The sequence below is a fragment of the Lichenostomus cassidix genome, chromosome 15 (genome assembly GCF_008360975.1).
Source record: "Lichenostomus cassidix isolate B80296 chromosome 15, HeHo_3.0, whole genome shotgun sequence".
In the NCBI taxonomy this organism is placed as follows: domain Eukaryota; kingdom Metazoa; phylum Chordata; class Aves; order Passeriformes; family Meliphagidae; genus Lichenostomus; species Lichenostomus cassidix.
This window is the reverse complement of record NC_139496.1, coordinates 2830395-2857032: the sequence shown is the minus strand read 5'-3', so window position 1 is coordinate 2857032 and position 26638 is coordinate 2830395. Positions and strand designations below refer to the sequence as shown.

General features: G+C 42.0%; 1 protein-coding gene across 5 annotated transcripts in view; it reads left to right on the top strand.

The window, feature by feature from the left end:
* Positions 1–26638, top strand: part of KDM2B (lysine demethylase 2B) — a 111436-nt gene that overhangs the window by 54754 nt on the left and 30044 nt on the right. For all 5 annotated transcript variants that reach the window (XM_085075482.1, XM_085075481.1, XM_085075480.1 and 2 more), the window contains 3 exons: positions 2830–2956; positions 10525–10979; positions 17737–17823. In XM_085075482.1, the coding sequence (XP_084931608.1) occupies positions 2830–2956; positions 10525–10979; positions 17737–17823 (669 nt within the window). The remainder of the gene's footprint in view (positions 1–2829; positions 2957–10524; positions 10980–17736; positions 17824–26638) is intronic.

Here is a 26638-nt window from a genome sequence, read left to right as displayed (position 1 = left end):
TAAATAATCATAAATTGCTTTTCAGTGTTGTGATTAGATTGATTAAACACAAGTAGAGTTTGTAATGATTTTAATGGGCATTATGGAAGAGATTAATACTTCTTTCAGGAAAACGTGTGTGTTGCTTGCTTAGGGTTTTTGTTTTGGTTTTGGAGGGGTATATAAATCTCTAAAATAATTTCACTTTGAACTGAAGAAATGGTTCATATTCCAGAGAGGATTTTTTCTTGCTGTACAGGAATAATTAATTTTTTTCAGTGGATTGTAAATTATTAATCACAGAAGTTAGAGCTGGAAATGCCTATTAGATGATCCAGTGTATTTCCCTGCTGGTGGGGAATTTAGTCCTCTGGCAGTGTCTGTATCAGATATTACACTTCGAACTCATCACAGAACATTTTTAATTTTTTTCCTTCTTTCTCCTATTCCTCCCCCCTGCCCATAAGAGTTCATTTGACTATGAGTGTACAGTGGAAAGAGTATGGACATGCACATAATGCAGTTCATATCCATTATAATTAATAAATGTTCAGGGATATCATAAAGAGCATATTCCTCTATGCTTTTCCATAAGGCAAACTTTAAAAGTTTTTAAAGCACTCTTAGAGTCTCTTTACTGGCAGAAGGCCCTGTAGATCTTTGTACTGTATCTCTGCCTACAGATGGTAGAGAGAGCTCCTCAGCTCTTCCTTCTGAAGGTTTGTAAAAGCAAAGCCTTCTCGGGCAAACAGTGGATTACAGAGGCATGGAGGGATTTGCTGTGGGTTGGAACATTGATAGCGAGGCAATTAGGAACTCAAATTGAATATTAAAGATTGATATACATAATGGGAGCACTGCATGCATTACTGCCTTGTCTTTCACATTGAATTAACATTGGTAACAACTAAATTTGGTGAAGCTCAGAATCTGTCAACAAATGTTGAGCAATGATGTCTTTAATATTCCCAGGCATGTGGCTGAAAACCTTTTGAAGGCTGAGGGGTGGAAGGCGGCTTCCTGTTTGTAAGTCAATTCTTTGCAAATTTTGTTTCCTGCAGTGCTCTCTTGGAAAAATTTGAGTTCCTTTATTAGCATATATTTTAGCATGGCTAATTTCCCCTGTGTTCCCTAATAGTCATAAGTGACTTGATCTCTTCTCTATGACAAATAACTAAACTAAAGGAAAAATTGTCTTCAATGCAAAAAGGCCCTGGGGTTAAATGTTCTCACATTTAGGGGGTTGTTGTTTGGCTGGTTGGTTTTTTTTTTCCTTTTCTTTTTTCCCTTCTATTTTGGTATGTGTGCTTTATAACAAACCACAGGGAAACATTTGGAAAGGAGCACCAATGCTGGATGCATGACCTGTAGCAACAAGCAGTTCAGAATTGCCAGCTGTGTTTGTGTTGAATTTAAGAGATTTTAACTTTCGGGAATTGCCATGGAGTATTTTAATCCTACGCTGTGATACAGTTAGTGTGACAATACAGTATATTTTCCCTTCGTTATATTTTTACTGCTAGCAGAAGTGTTTGCATTTCCTGTGCCCTGGGAACAGTGGCAAGTTCTTTGGCAGTCCACTCTGGGGACAGTTTTCAAATATGGGCATTCCAGTAAGTCACTGATCTGCTCAAGTGGATGCTTTGATCACTGTGCAGGTGTTTGGACAGTGCCTGCTTTGCAGAGCTGAATCTGAGTTTGCAGGTGCTGGGTTAGCAGTTCTGTTTAGACTTTGGGCTTTTGGCTGATCTGAGGTAGCTGGTTTTGGTTTTGGGTTTTTTTTTCTGAGGTAATGCTCCTTTCTGGTGCAGTCTGGCTTTTCACTAAAGGTGGGTGCCCAGCTCTGGGCTTAGGGGAGCAGTGAATAGGTAGAGAATGTTTTAAAGCAGTTCCTGTAATCCCAGTGCAGTGCCTGCATGTGAGTCTGCAAAATACAGATTTCTGTGTCACCAGGAGAAAGAGGTGTACAGTGTAAGTAACAGTGCATGCAAGATGCATGGCATCCATTTTTAACAAATCACAACAAATACACATATCTTCCTGCATTTTAGGAGCTTCCCAGATCCTTCTTTGGTACAGTGACCTTCCACAGATAGAAAACTATGTTGGAAAGGAAGGAAACCCTCTTTGTTTCCTTTTGAATCTGAAAGACTCTCACAAATAACTAGTGTTGGATAATTCAGTTTTTTGTGTGAGAACAACAGGTCTGAGATGTAAGAAAAAGTGCACAGCTTGACAGGATCTTTTGTCAAAATCCTGCTTTTCTATTCTTACTCTGTTTGTGGCAAAAGCTAACTTGCTACCAAAAGGTAAACCATGTAAGGGATTTTTACTTTAATGTGTAATTAGCAAGAATTTGTGTGTTCATTTGTTTAATCAAATTGTTGAGACAACCACAAATGAAAAAGATTAATTTCTTGCTTGACTCAGGTAATGTTGCCATTTTGATAAAAATCCTCTGATAGACGTTCAGGAGATGAAAACCCACGCCTTTATTTTAAGTTCTAGTGACTAACATCTGTATGTGACCACCCTATGTTTATACAGCAGGTAAATAATTCCGTAGGGGCCATCCATCAGTTTCATGATTTCACAAGAACACAAACCCTCTCCTCTCCCACCACCCCAAGAGGATACAAATTAGTGAACCAAGAAATGATGCTGTCGTGGCAGGCAGGCTGGCTCCTCATTCCGTATGCTGGAGGCATTCAGCTCCCTGCTCCCACCCTCTCCCCTCCCCCTCCTCACACTGTTTGTGCTCTTGATAACACGATGGGAATGATGACTGGCCCTTGTGCTGCAAACTTCTCTCCCTTCCCCGTGGACTGACAGTGTTGATCTTGCTTTCAGGTGCACGCCAAATTCCGGTATCCTTTCTACTATGAAATGTGCTGGTATGTTCTGGAGAGATACGTGTCCTGTGTGACCCAGCGCTGCCACCTCAGCAAAGAGTACCAGAAAGAATCAATGTTAATTGGTGAGTGAATCCTTTGAGTGCAGATTCAGAACTGATGCTGGCACCTCAGGCTAGCTGCTGCTTTGGTTTCTGCAAAGCAGATTATCAATTGAACTGGAGAACTGGAGAAATTCTAATGAACTGTTTCTTTATTTTGGGGTGGGGAAGATTTTTAACTCTTAAGTGTTTCCATGAAGTACCAACCTACTTTGAATTATATTTATTTGAGCATTCCCTTAGCAAGTGGATCCCAGAACAATAATTTTTGGATGTATTTGTTCCTCGGTTTCAGTAATGTTTGTTTTGGGATGATCAGCCAAACAGTTGAGGATTTACAGCCGTGTTCAGCACAGTTCCTCAGTAGCCAGAAATGTGTGTATTACGAATGTGCTCTGGTGGGGTGGATATTTAGTCGTTTTGTAGAGCAGCTCCTCTACAGAACATATTGTGGTCACTTAACCTGCCTTCTTTCTCTTCTCCTTTCCTTAAATTCTCCTGTAATTCTCTGGTGACTGAGTTCTAGCTCTACAGAAAAACAAACACAAGAAAACACCTACACAAATTGCCATGATCTATAACCCTGGTGCAGGGAGGTCAAAGAAACCTTTACAAGAGCTGAAAATGCACCAGAGGAGAGACAGATAGATGTGCCTGAAGCAGGAGGACATTACCTTGGCACTCATGTGAGCTTTGCATCAGTGTGTGACAGTTCCAGTTGTTGCTGTGCTGAACTGCCCTCTTTATCCTCCCTGTGATGGAACAAGGTGGTAGGGCCACCTTCCCTCTGCTTTTAAGTACAGAATAGCCGAAAATAGCAAAAGCACCAGCTAAATCTTAACTAATACGTGTTCAATGTGGAGGAGGACTAAAGTATCTCTGTGCCTCCTGCTCCCTGAGGTGCCACTGGGAGTGAACCTGGCGTGGTTGGCACTGCCCCAGGCTGGGGATGGAGGAAGGAAATGTTCACCTACAAGCACGATTCTTACAAGGGATTGAAGAAGTTATGGGCAGGTGTCACTCTCCAGTGAGCTTTAGTAACCAAGAGTAATTTGAAGGAGCTAATAGTCTGTGTAGATAGGCCAGGGAAAATTCCTGGGCACACTGGGAATTTGGATGCTTCACATTCTAGCTCTGAGACCCTGGTCAGAAAGGTTAGTTAAGCAGAAATTCTGTGTGCAGAGGAATTTTTCTCATTAGATCATCCTAGAAGAGGAAAGGATGAATTAGCCCTTTGGATCAGCTCTTCAGAAAGCAGAGGCAAAACTCTGATAACTGCATTCTTTGGAAAATAAGGAACAATCTCCTGTTGTCTAAACCACTGGCATGGAAAGAGGCTGGTCCTGCCGGCAGGGCGGGGGTGCCAGATCAGCCACGTGTAATTTCAGAACAAATTAGATGTGGAGAGTAGATGGTTCAGGATATTGAGATGGGACCTTTTCCAGCTAAATCACCAGTGTGAATTCCAGCCCAGCTCCGTAATTACTGATAATGGTTTGGTGATCCCCACAAAATGTGCCTCAGTCCGGTTAGCTGGGCGATATTCCAGTCATGTAAAAGCTCACTGGGAACTATACATGTCCAGTGTCTAGAGGGAACAGAATTGTTTTGCATGACCAAAGAGTGCCAGCTGCAAAGGCTTCAGTAAAAGGAGCCTGGCTAGTTGGAAAAAGTTTTGTTTGTGACTTGGTCAGGGTCTTGTGACATGTGGTGGCTTCACATATATCATATACACATATATCATATATCATATACATATGATATATACATATATATGTATATATCATATACATATACATATATCACATACACATATATCATATACATCCAGGCAGAGGCAGATGTATACTTTTGTTTTGTCAGAAACTTGGGGGTTTGTTTTTGTTTCTTGGCAGAAACTTAACCTTAATTATTTTAGTGGGGATTGTGGCTCAAAGAGACCAGGTCTGCTATACTGCTGCATCTTTCACTTAGGCATTTGCCAAATTCAAAGGAGTAAAGGTACATTATTTAGCTTTACAAAGCTGCAATGCTGTGTTCTGAGTAATACTGTTTCCAGTACTTGCTTTGCTTTTCTTTTAACTGGTCTGTGTTCAGCCTCTTGACTCAAATCTCTATGAACTGTAATCCTGGAGTTAAACTAGTTTGTTCTGTGGTGTCTATATCTTGATATCATTTGCTTGCTGAGGGATGGGATATCCTAAAGACACCAGTGTTCCAAGCCCTCTTTGTTTTTAAGCTTTTCTTCAGAGCTGCAAAGGTCCTTAAAATTGTCTCTTCCTTGGGGACTTCTCTATCTGGAAGCAATTTCTTGATTTCCCATGAGGGAGTATCCCTTGACAAAGAATTTCCCATTATTCTCCTTAAAGAATAATGAAGCAAAGTACTTAACTTCTCCTCGAACCCCTCAGTAGATTTAATTGTCTTCTGTCCTTCTTGGTTTAAGAAAAAATTCTTCACATCCTTGTATTAATTTTCAGAAATTTCTCATGAATAATCTAAATGTTTCTCCTACTTTTAAAAAATAATTTCCTTGACATAATTTTTTTTCTAAGTGTCTACTTTCTACCTTTCCTTTTAAGTGCTAGAACTGGCTAGTGTTCTTGAGTGTTGTGCTGCTTTCTTTCCTTATGTAGCTTCTGGTACAGTGGTTGTAGTGGATCTCTGAAGTTATGAAAGTGATTATTAAGAAAGTGATTATTTTTATGTCCTCTAATAAGGAGGACATTGACCAGAGAGAGTGCAGGACACTGCCCTAAAAAATAAAAAAATTACTATATTGATAAAGAACATCCTTGGAGAACACAGAAAACTGAGTTCATTAGCAGTTGGATTTTGAGAATATCTTTAGACTTTTCTTACTGGGTTTTTATAACATAGTATTTATTTGCTTTGACATGAAGGTTGTTAAATTCACAGTGATTTTCAAGACATTGTCTACTCATAAAAGTGTATTTGTGTGATTTTGTGTCGTGATACCTCCGTCCCGATAGTTGTATGCTGGTGTAGCAGTTTATATTGTTCTTTGTATTTCTGTTTTCTAAATGTCTCCACTCACACAACTTCAGACAGGAAAAAAACCCCACCTCTGTGGAGGCATGGCTGAAATCTGGAGTCTCCCCACTCCCTAAATAAAAACGTGAGTCCAGCTCTAAATGAGGTGGAAGATGATGGCCGTGGCTTCCTCCCCCATTCCTCAGGCCCAGAACGAATTTCCAGGCCGTGTCCTCCCAGGCAGTGTGTGAGGCTGTTCTTTCTCAGATCTCTCCCAGGAGGGCAAACACTCAGGGGAATGACAGCAATCACAGGCTGCTGTAAAATGACACAATCTCTTTTTCTCTTTCCTTTTGCTTGTCTCTCTGAACTGGGACATTTGTCCTGCCAGCTGAAATCAGAAGGGAGCTTGTTTGGGTTTCTTACTGGATTTGAACATGCGCTGTTTTTCAGGGTGGATAAGTCTTCATTATTTTTACTCTTATCATGAATGAGTCTGTACTGGATGTTTTCAACCACAGTTGACCTTCAGTGAGATATGGATGTTGAGAGTGAGCTGACAAAGAGTAATTGGGAGAAGATCCTGGGCTATCAGAGACATGCTTTCTCTGTAGCCTGCAGCTTTGAAGATTCCCATTGCTAAAATTTTAACAGGATGGCTCTAACTGTATGTTAAGCCTGATGGATATAGAAAATATGCCCTCTGGCACTGTGAAGGAGCCATGTCTTTTTTTTCCCCCTTCTCAGGGAATAGAATAGATTTGGTTATGATAGACAGGTACCTGAGTATATAGAGTGATTCCTGTGTGGGGTGCTCCATGCAGTGATACATTACCAGTATGCTCAGGGTTTTTCTGCTAATGAAAATGTCATTGCTGTCTTTAGCAGACTGATAGCAACTGCTGCTCCCAAGTCACAGTGTCAGGGTTTGGAGCTGGGAATGGCAAGGTAGATACTATATACTGGACTGTTCTAACGAGTTTAGAAAGGTTTCATAATTACACCTGACCCCCATCCCTTTCTTTTAAGTTCTGTAATACAGCAAGTTGCTTTTCAGCAAGGAAAGAAACTGTGTATAATTACTCTTGTACGAGTGGATAACTGTTGGGAAAGTTAAGTGATCTGCCCAGAACCACAGGAAAGTGAACTGCTATAGAAAAAAAAAGATTTCTAATGCTCTGTCCTGTGGTCAAGTTTGCGCTGCTCCACCTCTTCCCTGACCTAGATCACAGACTGGTTTGTATGAGCTGGTTTTATTTGCTTTGAGATGAAGGGGGTGAAGGACTTTCTGCACTAAGCTGTGTGGGAGCCCAGACTGGATAACCCCTCTGAAACTGGGGTTCAGCCCTGGGACTCGCTGGTGCATTGACTCAGAAGAAGCCACGGTTGAGCTGAGCAGGAGCTGTTTCCCACAGAGAGACTTTACAAACCAGAAACTTGCAAGTCAGTGGAGCCCTGGTAATACAGTGCTTAAAATTCACTTCTCAACAAAGTAAATGCAGATTATGCTTATGTAGGGCCTCAGCTCACAGCACAGTAACTCTGTCAGATAATGTTTTCATGGAAATGAATAAGTAAAAATCATGGCATGTTGCATTACAACAAAACACTTGAAAACACAAAATTGAATCTCCCTCACCTTGAAGTTATCCTTCCATTATTGATTCCCTTGGTGCTTTTTTTTTTTTTTTTAGCTTAGCAGCAGTAGCAGACAGTTGTTGTGTTTTGAAAGCAGCCTGCTCTTAATCCGATGGTGCACCAGCACTGTAATCCCCTGGTGCTCCAGAATAGCCTGGTACACTCCGGGTTAGCAGCAAGCCCTGTGCCCAAGGGAAAGGTTAGGCAAGGCACGAGGTGACTGCCAGGCATGCAGAGAACAGGGCAGTGGTTTGGTGGTGGTTCATTTGGGGGTTAGATGGAATTGGTTTTGTCTGTCCATGCCCAGGTGTAGCTGGCACAGCAGGGCTGCCTCGTGCCGACAGCCGGTGGCAGGGACGCGGTGGCAGCTGGCAGAACGGAATTGCTGGCCCCCCCTCCATGTGCTTGTTTCTCGTGGGAACAGGCCCCCAGTATGCTCTGGTGCTCCACTCCTCTCCTGCCTTTTGTTTCCATAGATTAGAGCAAGAGACAAAAAGTGGAGATCTCTCTTGGAAGCTTTTTCTCATCGCACCAGAGCATTACTTGGAGTAAATTATTCACACCTCCATAACGTGATCTCCCTCATTTTCTTTAGGCCTTATTTACGCTTTTGATTTGCCCCAGTTACAGCCATTAGTTCCTGTTCAGCAGAGCTACAGCACAGGAGGACAGAAACACGATTTTCTTTGTGCAGATTTATACCACTTTCTGTTAATGACACTGTCCTGGCAGCATAGGGATGTGTATCTGCTTTCACCCTCTCCTGTTTGATGCCAGATCACTGGCATTTTCTCCCATCTAGACTGGGTTCTGTGCTTCAGACAGTTGTAAAACAGCTCACCAAGCCTGTGTGGCTTAGAGAAGGGGCTCCAGCCCTGGATCCGAGAGCCTGGATTCTGATTCCTGGTTTTTCCCTAGATTTGATGTGTGACAATGAGCAAATCATGCTTTCTCCCAAGCATCTGTTTCCTCAGTTGTAAAATGGGAGAATGACATAAGCTGATTATGTAGCCTTTGAGGTGGGTACGTGTGCTTGCTACTGTGGACAAAGGAAAAAACAGTGTGAAATAAAAGTTGGATAAACGAGTAGGTTTTAAATGTTCTGGTTAAGATATTTTCTAATCCTGTTTATTTTTCTAAGAGAAGCATGGGGGTGTATTAGCACAGAGCAGAGAGGAGGAGGTGCTTTGGAGTGCTGATGCCACCACCTCAGCACACAAAATAATGCATGAGGCTTTTTTGGAGGGTTGGAGGGAGGAAGTTACGCTGCCCTGTGGATGGAGCTGGATTTGGCTGCACCCCGCCTTGCTGATAGCTGGTATTTTCTGTGACTGCCATTTTTTCACAGGCATTTCAGCTTAAACTTGCCTTTCAGGAGTCATTTTGTGGCCATTTCGGTTTTGAGGAAAAACACAAACCTGAATGAAGGAGTAGACTGGACAGAGATGCTGGATTTTTGCAGACCCTGTAGCAGCAGCACACTTGCCCTGAGAAGTGTGAGGTGACCAACTCATGTCTCTGAGGCAGAGCTGGCCTGGCCTTGCAGGGTTTTTATTTGGAACTGCAGTGCTTAGCAGCCAGGCAGGCTGAGCAAGCTGCCCTCACACACTGCCACTGCCTGTGGCATCTCTGGTACCCAGCTGACCAGTGTTTGTGACAAGATGGGACAGCCTGTGCACGAGACAAGGAGCTTCTCTGTGATCAGGAGAAATTCTCCAGCTTGGAACTGGGCTCCAGCATTTGTTTTGAACCTCACTGTTAAACAACCGGATGCTGAGCTTTCTCATTAATGTCCATTTAATCCTTCCTTAAGCATGGTTCACATTGTCCTAATCCAAAGCTACTGCATTGCAAAGAATGGAAGCTGTGAAAGAAACTTTTCATTAATTGTTCTCTCACTTTTTCTGTGTGACTTCTGTTTCCTTCGCAGTGTGTTTTTGTTTGCAGCTTGATCTCATACCCGTTTTACCCAGTAATAAAATTCACATTGACTTAGCTGGGTGTTGCTAGTGTTAACTATTTTCCACAGAAATTCCTCCTGTTGCTAGCCTGCATTCAATGTTGTTCACTTAGTAAGGGAAATTGTGTCTAATAAATAAGAAAAGATGTGTGCTTGAGGGAATCATGGCCACTGGTTTCCTACATTTCTTTCACTGCTTGATTGCACGGAGTTGGGTAACAACTGGGGCTCTTAGGAGGAAATTAAGATTAATAGTTCTTTAGACTCAAAAACTTGCCTTTAAATTTTCCTGAGAAGTACCTAGAATGTATCAGGAATGCTATTAAGAAAACCAGTAGCATGTAGCTATGACAGTCCCTGTGTTTCTCAGTGTGTTTTGTCTTGTTGTCGTAAAATAAGCACAATTGAAATCTTCTGTCTCAGAAGAGCAATGAGTATTCATGCATTAACGACTGGGGGTTCTTGTTTTATCAACAGTTAGTTGCTTGCAGAGAGGAAAAGCATTGAGGAGTTGATTTTGTGCTGTGCAGGGTTCCTGGAAGAATGATGATGTACAGCATTTTAACGTGCTTTTCTCCCATCATTTCCCCCTCCTCCTTCTGTGCTAACTCTCCTCTTAAAGCTGTAAAGCTGCCGAATCTGGTCTTTTTCGGATTTGTGGGAAAATTAATTGTGTGTGACTTAAGAGCTCTGCCTACTCCTAATTGAAGGCATAGAGGACTGAAGCTTTGAAGAAAGCATAATTTTTCCCTAAATGTTTCCCAGTCATTTGAACTGAGTAGATGTTAATGAAAACCAGCATTAAAACAGACAAACAAGCGCCCCCCTCAAAGAAAAAAAATTAAAAATCAGCTGAATAAAGCCCATTCCTGTCACATACTCACTAAACCATTCTCCAGTGCCCTTTGAAATAGGCAGCACCTGGCCCCAGTGGTACAGAAGTGCTTCAGCTGTGAGGTTACAGTGGGTAAAAATTCAGCTTTCTTTTTCTAACTTTCAGATGCAAAAAGAAAACGCAGCACAGACAGCTACTCATCAGATTCGTGGTTAGACATGGATGAAGAATCTTGTGATGCCCATCTCCAGGAGGAGAAGGATGACAGCTTGGATAAGAACTCCAAATCCTTGGTGGATGGCTCCTCCTCACCCAACAGCACACACTCAGAAGGGAAGGAGGCTGCAGGGAGAAAACAGAAAGCCACAGTAATGAGGTACCTAAAAAGAACTTTGTCTAATGAGTCAGATGACAGCGTAAAATCAACGACCCCTACGGACTATCCCAAAACACCCACGGGGTCTCCAGCTACAGAAGTTTCAACCAAATGGACTCACCTCACAGAATTTGAACTGAAGGGTTTAAAAGCCCTGGTGGAAAAGCTTGAATCTCTCCCAGAGAACAAGAAGTGTGTTCCAGAAGGCATTGAAGACCCTCAGGCTCTCCTGGAGGACATGAAGGTAGGTGTGATAAATTTCTGATCCACGCAGACTTTACTTTGTGGGCACAGAAGTCAGCAGGAGAGCAGAAAGCAAAGTTCTGTTGCAGCTTGTGTGTGGTGACCAGCTCATGTCAGGCTGCTCTGCCACAGACAGGGAAATGGTTCCTTGAACCACAGCTGTCTCTGGCTCCTGTTTGCAGCCAGACTTCAGTGACACAGTCTTTTCTGACTGTCACAGTAGTGGCCAAAAGTTTATATCGTCTCATAATTCAGCACTTGTTATGTTCCACATGTAAATATTATACCTCAAAAAGTCTGTTTATATTTATAGTCTTAATCAGCCCTTTTTGGTCTCGTGTCTCCCTGGTGTACACCTCATTAGCTGACACATACAAAATGTAAATACTTGATTGCAGCTCAGAAGATAGATTGTCTAACACTTCCAGTTGCTTTTTTTTTTTTTTTCACCTTTTTCATTTTCCTTTCCTCCATTGCCCTCTATAGGTTGATAATTATTCTCCACTGGTACGATATATCGGTTTTGTAGATGGTGTGAGCAGTGAGTGCTCACTAGTGACACAACTTCTCTGTAGATTTTCAGTCTGCAAACAGTATGGGTCTTCAACTACGTATTTTCTGTACACAAGAGCTCTGTAAGGCACAATCTGAGGGGAAAAATACGTGTTTATGTGGTAAATGGGGTGGGAACCTGTACTTTTTTAGTGAAGTGGTGTAACAGCTGCTTAGAAAGGCTTCAAAGCCAGTTAAAGAAGGCTGAACATGTGCAGTGTGCAGTGGAACCATATTCCCTAATCTTAGAGCTTGGAAGTGTGATACACTGCACTCGTTCTGGTAAACCACAAGAGCTCAGAAATTCTCTTCTTGCAAAATCAGCCACTTTGTACATGGAAGTGAACACACATGCTCAAAGTTGTGGATGGAGATTCATGGGCTTGCTCTGGGATCAGTCATCTTCTAATCAGAAATCAAAACGAAGTTCCAAGGCCAGGAATTGAATTTGTGGTGAAGCAGAAAGAATGGTCTTGTTACTTCCCCAGGCTTGATGCACAGACTAATTTTCACTTAAAAATCCAGAAAGGGGTGCAACATACAATGGCTGGTGCAGATGTTCCGAGTGGGATCCTGCTCCCTCTTTTGATGACATACTCCAGAGTGCTGTGAGACATCTCCCTAGAACACGGCAAGGTACCATATGTGAATCTGGCTTAAAGCTCTGTGTGGGAGTATCTGTTTTCTTATTCCTCTCCAGAGCAGTGGATTCACTGACTACAGAGATGGAGAACTGCAAATGGACATTTAAAAAAAAAGGCCAACATCATCTATTTGGTGATGCTATGCTGTAACTGGTTAAGGGAGCACCTGCCAGTTTATTGTGTGCAGCTTGATGTTCCATCCCTTTGATAACTGCCTGCTTATAAAATTTCTGTCCTTGCCAGCACACGCTGTAACCATCAGGACGTAGCCCAACATCTGGATACTGATGGTTCCCTGCTGGTTAAAGAGCCCACGACCACATCTAAACATCAGACACACTGCAGGATTGTTTTCTCTGGAATCACCTCTGGATGTTTGGCCAGTCTGTGACTGATTAGTCAGAGCGAGACCTTTTTAAAACCATATTCACTCAAACATCTTCTTGAGGAGTGTCTAAAGAACTGTTAAAGAACTTTCTCACCCATCTTTTTTACAATATTGGCCCACATATAAGCCAGCCCTCAGTTTTGAGAGAATGGGGGTCAGTATGGCAGAGTAAATTAATTAAAGCCCATACAGTCAGTTTCCCCAATAACTCCCTTTGGCTGCACAATCCACTTCCCAGATGCTCTGAAGGAATGGGGGCAGTTAGGGGGAGTTGAGTACATTTCCTCCCAGGTCAGGAGGGGAGTCCAGGATTCCCAGCACAGGCCTTGTCTTTGCCCATCAGCAAATTGTCACAGGCAGCCACTGACAACGTGTGTCCCATTTCCATCTACTTGGGAATCTACATCCCTGGATGCAACCTTTCTGTCCCTGTGTTTAGTGATGTGGCAGAGAGCAGAGCAGTGGAGCCAAAGCATCAGATCTCCTTAGAGCATGAGGTTTATTTTATTCAGTTTATTCGCTTTGAAAAAAATAATCAGACCCAAGTGTGTGAGTGTGTTTAGAGCTTTTGCCTTTAAAGGATGGAAGGTGCTCAGGGAGGAGTTGCCAAGTGACAGATTTTAGTCCTCTGAGCATACATCCAGCAGAATGGTCCTTGCAGGATTCCTGTGTTCCTTGGTGTAAGGATGCAGCTGTTCCATCCCTGCTGTTCCATCAGGTACTGATGTTCAGCCCCTCAGCTGAATACAGCAAATGAATGTTCCTTTGGGGTTCCCAGGGATCCTCACCCTGTACTCCACATGTGGTGATAGATGAGCTGCTGTTATCACAGGGAACAGGGTGCAAAGAGATTAAGATAAAAGTAATTTTGGATACTGCCTTTATGTGCCACAGAACAGTGAGTGTATTTAACAATTATATATGCAAAAGATAATTTTAATTACATTGAAACTGTAGTGACTTAACATTTCTACAGAGCTGAAGTTCTGATCTTTAGCATCCAGATTCCAAGCCAGATGTGAGGAAGAGCAGGAACACGTAATTGATGACTGCCTGTGGAAACTTGATTTAAAAGATTTGCCCTGTGCCACACAGAGACAGTGTGGCAGAGAAAGAAATACAGTCCATTTTCCAAAATGGTATTTATCTCCTTGACCACTGAATCATGTTCCCTCTTACTTTGCTACTAGTTTTCCACGCTGTACAGATAATAATGGGGGGTGGTGGGTGGTGCTGATAGCATCAGCAGTGGAGTGAGCAGAGGCCTGGCCCCTTTACCTCACCCTGATGAATACCCAGAGCACCAGTCAGCTGTGTGACTGAATGGAGGCAGGGATCCTGCAGGAGCTGTGCAAATGACCCATGCTGTGACTGTATTTGGCTGTATTCACAAGGTTTATTTCATGGGCAATCCGACTTTTGGGCACGTGATGTATTAATAATGCATCCTATTAGAAGTACCCTTTTAGTGCACCCATTTGTGAGTTATTTTTAACAAATGCATAGCAAGAACATGCTCTGACAAAGTTTGAAAGCTCTTGCTCTGCTTGGAAAGTCTTAAACAAGTTTCTTCCTGAAGCAAATAAATCAGTGTTTATTGTAGCACTTTTATTTCTTAATGAAATACACTCAGGAACTTTTTTGTATGACATTCAAGCCTGTCTTTGTGCTTCAGGAAGATAATTAATGTTTTCAGAAAACAGGATATGGATAGTTAAACTGGAGAAAGGAAACCATTTTATTCAGTGATGTGAAGTTTCACAGAACTAATCGGGGTAGCTCACAAAGAATCCATGCTTTCCCAGCTGAGCAAGAGCACTGTAGAGGATGGGTGACTGGATTACTGCTCTCAGTGGTAAATACAACCACAGCTATATACAGCTATTTAATGTCAAGTAGGTGAGACTTTCTGAAGTAAAGTAATTTATTTTCCTTATGAGAAGGGAGACTGAAAACTAAACTAAGCCTGTGTAAATTCCTTACACATCATCTAAGCTCCAAACTAACTGTGCCTGTCTGGTGGGGACACAGCAATCCAGAAGTGCCAACTGCTGCCTCTGCAGATTGAGCACCCATTTATCACCGTGATCGATGGAGTGCAGCAGCACAAGGGAGGCTTATTTGCAGAGTGGAACAGGCCTCACTTGGGGAGCAGGTCAGTTCTTCCCTCAGCTCAAACAGGGAATTAAATCCCTGCCAGCTGCAGCGGTGCTGGGGGGAGCTTACGCGTGAAGAAGAGAATAGAGAGGTCACCATTGTACTCCGTGGTGTTTGCACCCCACATCACAGGACAGGTACAGCTGAGCAGACCTTTGACTGTGGAGCCCACATTAAACACACTGCCAGGGATACTCACCTGTGTGCAGCCTCTGATTTCTGCACGTGACATTTCTCTGTGTTACCAGTAGGATGGTAATTCCTCTGCTCCTGTTGGGGAATAGGATTGTGAGATCTGCCTCTTACTAATGCCACAGACCGTCTCCATTTCAAAGCAAAAACGCTGCCCTTCCTCAGAAGGGCCTGTGGAAGTCCGTTAGAGCAGAAGAAACTTGGTTTTAAGAACAGAGGTTGTCAAATATCTGCAGCTTCTTGGCAGCAGCAGAAGATTCTTGTGCAAGACAGATGATATCTACTGAAATATGTTCTTACTTTTTCTTGCCAAGAAATCTTACCCCCTTCTCATTCTGATGACAGAAAAAAACCTCCCTCTACTGAATGCATTTCAGGGGAGTCGTTCCTTGCTGAGCTTTTGAAATTAATGGCTAAGCTGAATTCTTACATAGTTAATCAGCTTCTTCCCTTCATACCTGCTGTTGTCACCACAGCCCTCAAGTGTAATGAATCGGGCCACCTTGTGCTGGAAGAGCATCACGTTGTTCCTCTAGCTGGAGCCCCATGGCTTTTCTTTATCTCCTTTTTTCTTGTTTTTAAGCAGATGAACAAAGCCCTGCCTCCCCCAGCCTGTTGTGAGCTGACACTTGACGCTCCAGTCAGTGCAACTGTGGCTGTGCTGCGGCTCTGCTGTGCAGACAGCCGTTGTTTTCAGCTGCCTCAGATGATAAGCTGCCATAGTTTTACATTTCTCCTTGGATAATATTTTCACGTGATACACACGATAACAAGAAACCTTCATTACCTTGCCAAGTTCTTGGAATATACTGTGCCTTCCATTGAACTCCGAGTCTCTGACAGTCGTTAGTGGAAATGTTAAGGTTTTCTGTCTTACAGGCTTTCAAACCTAAGAGCAGCAAAGTAAAAAGGGATTAATTTGTCCTTTGTTTATGGCTCTCAAGCTGCCTCCTTGTTCTGGAGAATTTTGGCTTTGCAGTGAGAATACAAAAGAGCTCTCAGTTTTTAGGATTGAACTTTCAGAATGTGGCACAGCTCAGTTAATGCAGTGATCTCTCTCCAAATAAAAAGGACATGAGAAAAGAGGTGCTCGCTTCACCTCAGCTCGGCCAAGAGTTAATTTGCCAACAATTAAAAATTGTTGGCTGTTGCACTAGAAGAGGATGTACAATACACACTCTGCATCACAGCCAGGTTGGGGCAAGCTGGGTTTTCAAACTCCTGAGTGCAGCCACAGCGCTGGGCTGGTGAAACTGGGTTTGTACTGGTATCGCTTGTCTTGGTCACTGGCACTGCTTTCAGCCTAACCAGTACCACAGACAGCCTGACTGGTGTGATGGTGTCTCAGGAGCAGCGCTGTGCTGGGGCTGTGCTGTCTGTTAGGAAGACAGCTCTCATTTGAGCACAGGCTGGGGAATTGGGTTGAGTGTGACAGGTTGTCTGAGCTCCAGGGAGAAAGTCAGCCCCAGGGACACTCATCCAAACTCAGGCTCTTGGGGACTGGAACATGCCATCACACTCCGGGCTTTAGTTGGATGATTACAGATGAATTCCAAGTGCACTCCCTATTAAAACAATTACTGTATTTTAAGCTCTTTTTCTATAGTGTGTGAAATTACTAATTACTAGAGTGCTGCACTGGGGACTGACAGAGCCTGCTGCCTGTTGTTGGCTAATTAAGCTTTTTTCATATACTTGGGAGCAGCACTGCTGAACTTCATTGTCTGGGGTCATCTCCTAAATATTCTGTTGAGGTAATTTCCAACCTGCAGTTCTCATTTGTTCTATTTGAGATTTCTTCTTTTTTTTGGCCTTTAACCTGTTAGTGCTGATTTGGCCTTCAGTTTTCAGCAGCACAGCAGAATCCTCCTTCTGACTCGTTTTTTTGCTTTCATTTCTTCCTTTTCAGCCACCTGAACTCCAAATGAAGAGCTTTGTAGCTAAATTAGTGAGCACGTAGGGAGTCATGGGGGGCGAGCATGGACTGTTCCCAGCTGCACCACTGAGTGTTTTACCACCTCTGTGTTGAGTTACTGGTCATGGGAGTGATTCATGGTGGTGGAAGCTGTGTCAGCCTGTGCAACCCACTCACGAAATTTCTAGAACAGTGCATCAAAGAAAAGGGTTTGGTGGGGGTGGAAGGGAGAGGAGACCAATCTTTTTCCCTTAATGCTGTCCGTAGTCAGATCCTTTCCTAGTGAACACTCAGGAACATGAATGCCTTAGCTGGTCACATAAAGGGAACTGGATTTCAGCAGCTCTGTCCTGTCCATCATTGGGGAAGGAAGGGCAGTGGGAATGATGGTCCCCTGGGATTGCCACGTGCAAAAAGATGAAAGGTCCCAGAGCACATTTTTATTCTTGACTTACCTGAATGAACAGGCATCTGAGGATTGCTCCAGACTACACAGCTGATGCCCTGTGACAGCTGAAATAACAGGGGCAGACCCTCACTGCTTCTCAGGCCTTTTGTAGCCTTGATTAGGAGAGAAGAGGTCAGCTGTGGGGTCAGTTGGGACTAAGTGACCTGGAGTTTGAGGGAGAGAGGTGATAGTGGTAAGACACCAGCCTTGGACACACCAATATAAAAGAATTCTGTAACATTTGAGGTAATTGATGGCTGATTTTGCTTCCTGTTTTGCAAGAAGGTTCACATCTTGGATGTTAAGACAGGTGCAAGAGTTTCAGTGGGAATTGGAAGTTTGGAAACAAAAGTAAATTGCAGAGATCTTGCCACTCTGTCATCAGAGCAGACTGTAGGTCTCTGCACTCTTCAGTTGGAGAAATGTTTCTCTGGTTAATAAAGGCCTTTTCATTTGCAACAGAACATACTGAAGGAACATGCTGATGATGACCAAAATCTTGCCATTTCGGGTGTCCCTGTGGTCAGCTGGCCCAAGAAGACCACAAAGGTAATGAGACACAATTACTTACTAACCATTGTTGTGCTTGCTCTGGTGTTCATTTATCTATAATCTGACAAAGTGCTGTCTATTATCTGTTGGCAGCTGCTAGCATTTTTAATATAAAATGTTACTTGTAATGGTTTTATGATTAAGTCTTGAAGCAGAACAAGGAAGTGCCTCAGCAGGGAGAAATCATTAGAGTTTCCATTTAAAAAGAATTTGTTTGGGCCTTACTTATCAGTATAAAACTTTCATATGTCTTGATCATTTGCTAATTATGGTTAAATCTAAACATTTTGATGCATTTTGTGTAAAGTTAAATTATGTGTAAATGCTACAAATCAGTCACTTAGAGAGCACTGAACGAGAGGATGGCTTTTCTCTTACACTATGAGACTTCCTGTACAATGTGCCACTGTAACTTTGAAGCATTGTTTTCTGTCCTTATATCTTAATTTTTCCTCCTATACATGGGAGTAATTCTTTTCACTTTGCAGGAGAACCATGAGGTTTGCTTTGTTAAGGTTTATAAAGAATTTGAAATAATTAGCGAAAGAACAATGTCAAAAGGCTGGTTGTTATTTATAACAGTAGTATGTTTACCACACTCCAGTTATTCAGCATGCTGTAAAAGCAGCTTTGCTTATTTAGAAGATGTCTCATCGCTTCTATTTTTACTTTCACTTTTCACTGAATTAGGTTTATAATACATTATTTCTTTAGAAATGCTGAAGGGGTCGGTCAGCTTGAATCAGCCTTCAGTATGAAAATCTATCCTTATCACTGTAGATACCTTTCCAATAATTATCAGGGAAAATAATTCGCTCAGTTCTCACTTTTTGTGCTGAGGAACTTGTTATGGCTTTGCATATAATCACATGTAGCCACGAGAATTTGCTGTTTTCAGATGGGAAGTAGGAGACCATAAACATGGAACTACCAGAGGAGAGTGGGGCAGGATGAGCACATCATGTTCCTTCTTGGTCTCTTTTTGAGTTTTAGCTCAGCACATTTCAGAGGAATTGTATCTTGTTAAATACATATTTCCCTTTCAGCTTGCAATAAATCCATGAGAAAATTCTCTGTGTTTAAAACATTTACTTGTGTAGAAACAACAGTGGAAAACCTCGAGAAATAGGTGTGGGATTCTCCACTCCCCTGTTTTGATAGGTGCTCTTCATTCCATGGTCAGGTATATTATAGGAATTGAATAAAGCAGAACCTCTGTGACCAGAGAAAAAGTGGTGTGTGAAATGTATAAACTAAAACTAAGGAACAACTGACTCTCTTTTGAGCTTGTGAGAGAAGGGAGGATCTGAGTGCTTTAAGGCTTTTATAAGCTTTGGCATTTGTTAATGTTCTTGTACACTTTATTTTGGAACCTTGATAAATGCCTCATTTTTTCTACTTTATTTCTGTGTATTGGCAACATAACTGCAACCATAAAGGATTTGTAATTTTTGTGACTTAAATCTTACCCTTTTTTGCAAAATCTATCTTGCTGCCTCCAAGGTTGGGTTTTTTTTCAGGTGTTTATTTTCCTTTAGCCTTTGTAAAAGCAAAAACTTTTAGGAGGCATCATTCCCACTGGTATGACAATAACAAACCTATCAGTTAATAACAAATACAAGGAAAACTTTCACAGAAAGCCAGATGTTAGGTTGAGGTTTGGAAATAAACAAAAACTGATAGCAGAAAAAAATCCTTTCACCATTCTCTTCATATTTGCTTTGCTTAATCTGTGATAAGTTTGTGTTATGTCTTCTGGTTTTGTTCAAAGGTACATATTCAGATAGGGCTGCACATTTCCCAAGAGAAATTTGTTGTTGTGCTTCTAATTGGCAAATGTCCTTGTCATCTTCCATGTTACAGCTATTTCCCTTCCTGGGAACAGAGGCCAAGTGAACAGGCTGGGAAGAGACATCTTAGAGCTGAGCCTCTGAGTCCCAAATTAAAATCTGTGGGAAAGGCAATATAAGGGAGATTCGTCTAAAAGCAGTTTTAGTAGTTAAGCTTGGTTATTTCTCCTTTGTTCCCTGTAAGCCCTGATAATGAAATAGAAAATTTTACAGAGAGAAAAAAACCCTTAGGGAGGGGGAAACTCCCTTGGAAAATGGATTGTAGCTGGTGGAGCAAGTCTCCATGGGCAGAAGATGCCACAAATGTTGAGTACAAGGCAGGGGAGTAAAATCTACCAGTAATTTTGCTTTCTGCAGTCTTGCTCTTGTAGTATTTATAGGAGAAATGGCAGATACTTCCTAATGTCTTTCCTGAGATCCTTGTGTTCAAAAGGAGCAGGAGATCCAGGGCAGCAGAATACTGGCTACTGTGGGGCTGTAAGGAGACATTGTATCTGACATCGGCTTCCAGGAACAGGAGGATTTCTGATTCCAAGTCGTAAAGGAAAAGAAGGGAACTGAAATCCAGAAAGAAGCAGCAGTACATGGAAAACATGGCTCTTGCTTTCTCTCGAGAGAAGGCTCCAGAAGAGATTTAGAAAGACAAGAGCAGCAGATGGAGAAGGAAGAATAAAGCCAGCATTAAATGCCAAAACATTTCAAAGAAAATGGAAATTACTGTAAAGAAAGGAGGGGAAGAGACTAGAAATGGCGAGAGAGCAGGATTAGGAGAGAGGCAAGTACTGAAAAAGGATGGAGTGGGAAAGCAAAAAGCAGAGGGAGAGAACTCTGACTACAGTCAGAAATCCCTGGAACAGGGACAGGGAGTATCTGTGTAAGTAACCCAAGTTGGGGAAGGGTGAGCTTTGTTTCATTGAGTTGCTTTTGAAAGAATGTGCCTTTGATAACCGGAATGATTTTTGAAGCAGCAAATAATATTTCCCCTTAAAACTGATTCAGTTTCTTTTACATGTTGTGAGTGTGACGTGAGCAGTGTGCACAGAGCTGCAAGAACGGCTGCTTGAAGCCTCTGACATGCTGGGGTTTAGTGAAGAAATGTGTTCATTCCCCTCAAATCCCACTTCACAGAGGATGAGGTGTAATGGGCAGGACATTTAAGTACAGGGAAGACCTCTCTATGTGTTGTGGCCCCGAGGTGCTGCATCGCTCTGTCCACCTTTTCCAAACGCATTTTGTCACACTGCAGTTCCCTGACAAAGCAAATGACTCGCTGGGAAAAGAAACAGAAGTAATAATCAGCAATGGTTTAGTGAGGAGATGGAATAACTGGGTGACATTTGATGATCTTGTGGTTAGTGCACAAAATGGGAGGCTGGGGTCTGCGCCTGTTCCCAGCTCTGCTGCAGCACCTTGTGTCGTGTGAGGTGAATGGCACATTGCTGCTTCCCTGAGCTTTTCCGGGTGGAGATGGGGCTTCCCATCTGCGAGGCTGGGAGGTGAAATTAATGTTTATAAAGATCTCTGGCATCTTCAGTGGAAAGTTTTCTAGTGAAATATATGAACCATTATTATTTTGTGGTAATAAGAGAGATGGAGTGTGATTCATAGGCACCTCTTCAGATCATATTTACTCATATTTATGGAGCTATTTTGAGTTGCTTGTACTTCTTATAATTTATTGATAATTATTTAGCACAATAATTACACTCTTTTAGGCACCTTTTTTTTTCCCCTTTTGGAAACACAGAAGAAGCAAGAACCTGCCTTTTAGCTATAAAGTAAGAGAAAACAGTCCAGTGCCAGGTGTCTTGGGATATGTACAACAATCCTAATTTAGGCCTGTTCAGGGAATCAGGAATGAGGGACTGAGTGGATATTTGAAGCCTGCTTCAATCACTGAGTGGATATTTGAAGCCAGCTCACTGCCTCCAAATGCTTGGTCTTAAGCAGCTAAAGAGAAATAAGAATTCTTCCCAACTGACTTCTGCCCCATCCCTTGGACATGAACTTCTGGGTGGTGTGAGCAGAGAGCAGGGCCTAAACCTGATTTTCCACTGTGGCCACTCATGGCTGGTCACTGGTGCAGGAAGCTGGTGACTGCCAGGCCCAGTCTCAAAACCCATTCCCATGAGTTGCTCAGCCCTACAGTACCAAAGTTCCCATTTATCTGCACAGGAATTAGGGATCGTATTTTATTTAAGGAACTCAGAATATGGCCCAAGCAGAATCCACATTTTTCAAACCATTTCCTATTTCTGGAAGAAAACACCCAACTCCAGCAGCATGTAATTACACTCCATGGCAGTGCCTTCTGTTTTTATCATGAAAGATCTTCAGTTGTCTATGAAGAGCAGCTATAAAGAACTAAAATGTGTTTGGACTCTACTGTTCTGTGAAGAGTTAGAAATGCAGACTGGGAGCTGGATTCTCATCTCTCTTACCTGGCACAAAGCTAAAGCCGCTGCATTTGTAATGAGAGTGAGTGTCCAAATATATTTAGGTCTGGCTGTGAGCAGGAGATGGAGCTGTAATTTTCAGTAGCTGGTTAACAGTGCTGCAATATGTGACTGTTTCTCTGATGCCTGCTCGTACTCTTTCTCCATGTAATTTTTCCCAGTTGATTTTAAAAGAAGATAGCTGAGAAGTATAATAAGGAAATGGTAATAGCCTTATTTAAAGGAATGCTGTTAATTAGTAAAGGCCACAAACTGAAACGTCTATTGGATTATTGGGTTTTTTAAGCACAAGTTTCCCTGCAGCTGGCAATGCAAATAATGTTCATAGCTCTGTATCAGGGCATGAGAACCAGGAAGAAAAAGTGATCATTGAAAAGAAAAGGAAGGGATCCCTCAAGCTGTTTTTTTGCTGTTGTTTTCTTTGAGTTGGGGTGGTCGTGGGTGGGCACTGCATCGAAAGGGACCTTCTGGGATGGCAGCATCTGATTTCTGTCATCAGGGAGTTCTGTCCTATAGCAGTTCAGTTTGTACCCCATTATTGTTACTAGAGATCTTTTTGCAGAACTCTACAGATACATCCATGGATCTGAAAAAGTAGGATTAACTCATATGAACTAACCTGTGAGAGGCAGACCAAAAGGCTGGTTCCTGTGGTTGAGGAAAGTCGTGTTCCCTGAGCCCACAGTCCCTGTAGCACTGTCCTGTTCCTGGTGGTGCCATCACCGCTGTTAAAGGAGTTGTAGGAACAAAGCAGGAATACAGAGATTCCCTTTGCTTATCTTCCCCGTTAAGATGGAAGATTATATCTTCATCTTTTCTGCCTAGCGTCCCCTGGTAGAATTTTTTTCCCTCTGTGAATTTACCTAATAATTTGTGGAACCTGTTGATCTTTTTGATCTCCTCAGCATCCTGTGCCAGTGTCCCCCGCGGTTTAATAAAGCTCTGTGTAGATAAGTACTTCCTTATGTTGTTTCAGATCTGTTCTTTAATACCATAAATGCACTTCATGCCCTCTGTATCATGCATTCTGAGAAATTTGAATGGGGTCCTGTTCATCTCTGTGCTGTCAAGGATTTTTTACATCCCCATTACTGTGTTTCAGTATTTTTTTCCCTGTTTCCAAGCTGAAAATCACAAGTCAGTTCAGTCTTTCTGGTACACAAACCATACATTTTAGGTTTTTTTTTTAAACTCTAGTCTAGTTCCATTGTAGGTAGTTTTGAGGTGAGGGTGAATGTGGGACTTCACAATCACATGTATTCAAGATGTGATGTTTGAGAGCAGAGACTGGCTGGACATGCCTGGTTCAGCATGGCCCAGCAGAGTTGAAGGGGGAGATGATTGTTGTGTAAAGTACTTCAGGGAGTATAATCTTCAGGGCAGGAAAAGAGTTACTTAAGCTAATCAACAATGTTGGCATGGGAAGAAGTGAATATAAACATACCATGAATAGATTTAGGCTGGAAATAAGATTTCTGATCATTGTTCACCATCTGAACCAAAGAGCACACAAGAAAAACAGTAGACAGCTGTGATGAAAAGGGTGGCAGATTTTTAGAATGAACTTGTATTTAAAATAATAAAAGGCAGTGGGGTTAGCCACTGTCACCAGATCTGGAGCCCATAGATGTCCCTATGCACTTTCACATGTCTGCTGCCATTTCCAGCAAGGAACCTTTTTCCCTCTTTTTGGTGTTTCATCTTAAAAGTGCTGGGAAGAGAAGAAAATCTATCAGTTTTTAATAACAGAGCTCCTTTATTTATGGATCCAATTTTATGTGACATTAGGCATTGGGATCAAACCTAAGAAATAGTAAGTTAATGGACTAAGAATCAGTGGACACAATAAATTTGATGGTATGCAGAAATTAGGGGGTAAAGCATAAAATGGAATGTTTTGATTAACTTGAAACCAGTGTGATTTTTCAGAAGTGTTCAGCATTGTTTTATATCAGTTTTTCTTTCAGTTCAGGGGGAGAGGTGTGAGGTGGACAAAGAACATTCCTGAAAACCTTTGAATAAGTGCTTCCAGTTTTTACTTGCTTGCTTACTAAGAATTCCTGCCATAGCTATCGCTGGGCCAGCTCCACCCAGAGAAGCAGGAGCAGTGAGGGACTCGTTACAGCAATTAGTGTTTTAACCAGAGTGGTGTCTGAAACAGATCTGAGCACGTAGAAATGGCACAACATCAAACCAGCATCAGCTTCAGGAGCCTGCCCGGGGGCTACCACCAGGAAAGCAACATTCCTTGTAGCAGCAGTGGGAAAACTTTGCTGGATTCCCTAAGTAAGACAGACCAGTCCTTGGAGATCTACTCAGGGTACTTCCTGTGGGAATACAGATCTATTAGAAAGCACATATTGACAATTAAAAACAAGCACTTAAGAATTAAAGCAAAAATTGAGTGTGTCTCATGTTAGAAAAAATCTGGGAAGGATAAAAAGATAAAGGTAGATAAAAGACACCAAAAGAATTCTGTGTAAATTGTTGTATGATGTATTTTCTGGTTGAGATTCTGTGTAAGTTGTTGTATGGCGTATTTTTCTGGTTGAGATTCAAGTAAGTTTTCCATCAGTCATTCCAAGTGGCACAGGAGCAAAAAGGAGATTTAAACTGTCACATTTCATTCTTGCCAGGCACCATCTTAAAGGTGTTTGAAGTGATCCCACACAGCAGAGCCTGAACTCTGCTTGGTGTCAACAACAATTTTAAATGCCAGTAGTCTGCAAGCAGATTTGCATATACAAATATGTGTGTATTGTGAATCCGTTTTGTTGATAAAAAGTCCTGATTATAAAGTTAATAATCTACTGCAAATCAGGCATTTCTTCGTAGTTATCAGATGCTAATAATTACTTTTCTCCCAGAAAATAACTTAAGTACAAAAGAAAATGAGGATTTAAATCAATTTAAATTTGTTTTTCTCTTTACTGATTTAAATAGTGATTGGAATCAGTGATTTAAATAATTTTGAATAATTTGTGTTCTTTCTACACTGTAGGATAGTCAATGCCATGTGGTAGGAGAGAGCTGAAATGTATTCAAGAGGGATACCCCAGTTCTGGTTCCTGACAAATCTATTAAGACACAAAAACCACATAGTTGAGGTTTGGGGGATATTTTTTTAGGGGACTTCCCACAGTAGCTGTGCACATACGAAACTAAGGCCTTCCCCTGCTAAATACACTTGGAAGCAGAAAAAAAACCTGATGCACCAGAACCAAAGGCTTCTTGGGGTATTGTGTGCAAAGGAGTAAAGGCTGTTGAAGCTACTGGGAGTTCCTGTCAAGCCTCTGCTTTCCCGGGGCAGTGCTGCCCAGGAAGGCAGCTCCTTGCCTGACCTGTTTATTTTTCTGAGCACTCTTTCAGTCTCTCACACACATTAGTCCTCCAGACAAATCATTTGTGCAGTAACTCCATGCAGACCCGAGGAGTTCCAGGGTTTGTTCTGTGTGTATCATACATAACATGCCCAGGAGGGCTGGAACTTGATGGTCTTGAAGGTCCCTTCCAACCCAACCCACTCCGTGACTCTATGAAAGAGCTTCACTGCCTATTGCCTCAGTGTTTTCCTAAAACCTTTGCCTGGTGACTTGACAGATTATTTCTCACCTCAAGAGGCTGTACTTGAAATATTGTGTCCCTTCAGGGAGTAATTATAAATAGCAAAGACTAGAATGAGCACCTTCTTAATCTTCCATCTTTGACTTAATATTTTCACTTCTTATCAACTCTCAGCCACTTGCTTTGAAATCTGACCAATGCCTTTATGTGATTAATACATCAAACAGGTAAATTAGAGCCATTTTGACTCTGACTAGAAATCTAAATGGATTGGAAAAAAAATGAACAGACATCTCTGTTTTCTAACTGTTGTGCTCCAGGTATCACATGGGAAGATTTATGTATTTCTCCCCATTGTCATTCTTCTATCACAGACACGAATATTCAGTAATATCAATTTTTCCCAACTATGCCTTGACTGCCATTTTTCAAGACAGAAGCTTTCTCTTTATTTTGCGACAGTAAAAGTGCTGATGAAAACTACTCTAGTCTTAAGACCTTTTCCTTAGATAATGTGTGTGAAATGAGTTGACAGATCTCAGATTTTATCACCAGGAGGTTGCCTACGTTCATTGCTGAGCTGGCCAACAAAACCAGACCAAACGCTAAGGTTTGAACCTGGTTTAAGAATTCCAACATCCTTGTGCTCTCCACCACCCCAACATCAAAACAATCCAAGCTTTGAGTTGCTTTGAGTATCTGAAAGTTAATAGTTTTGTTTCTGGATCGAAGCACATTGGCAGAGCAGCGGGGAAGGCGTTTGTCATTGCACAGTACAGGCCGTGCAATTATGGACATTAATCCTGTGTGCACTTTTCAGAACAAAATTGAATTGTATGTTCTGTCCCCAAGAAGATGGCTTCCTCTTAGTTCCACAGCACACTGAAATTAAAGTCTGCTGAGAATACAAATGAGGGCTTATTTCAACTTCATGACTTTTCT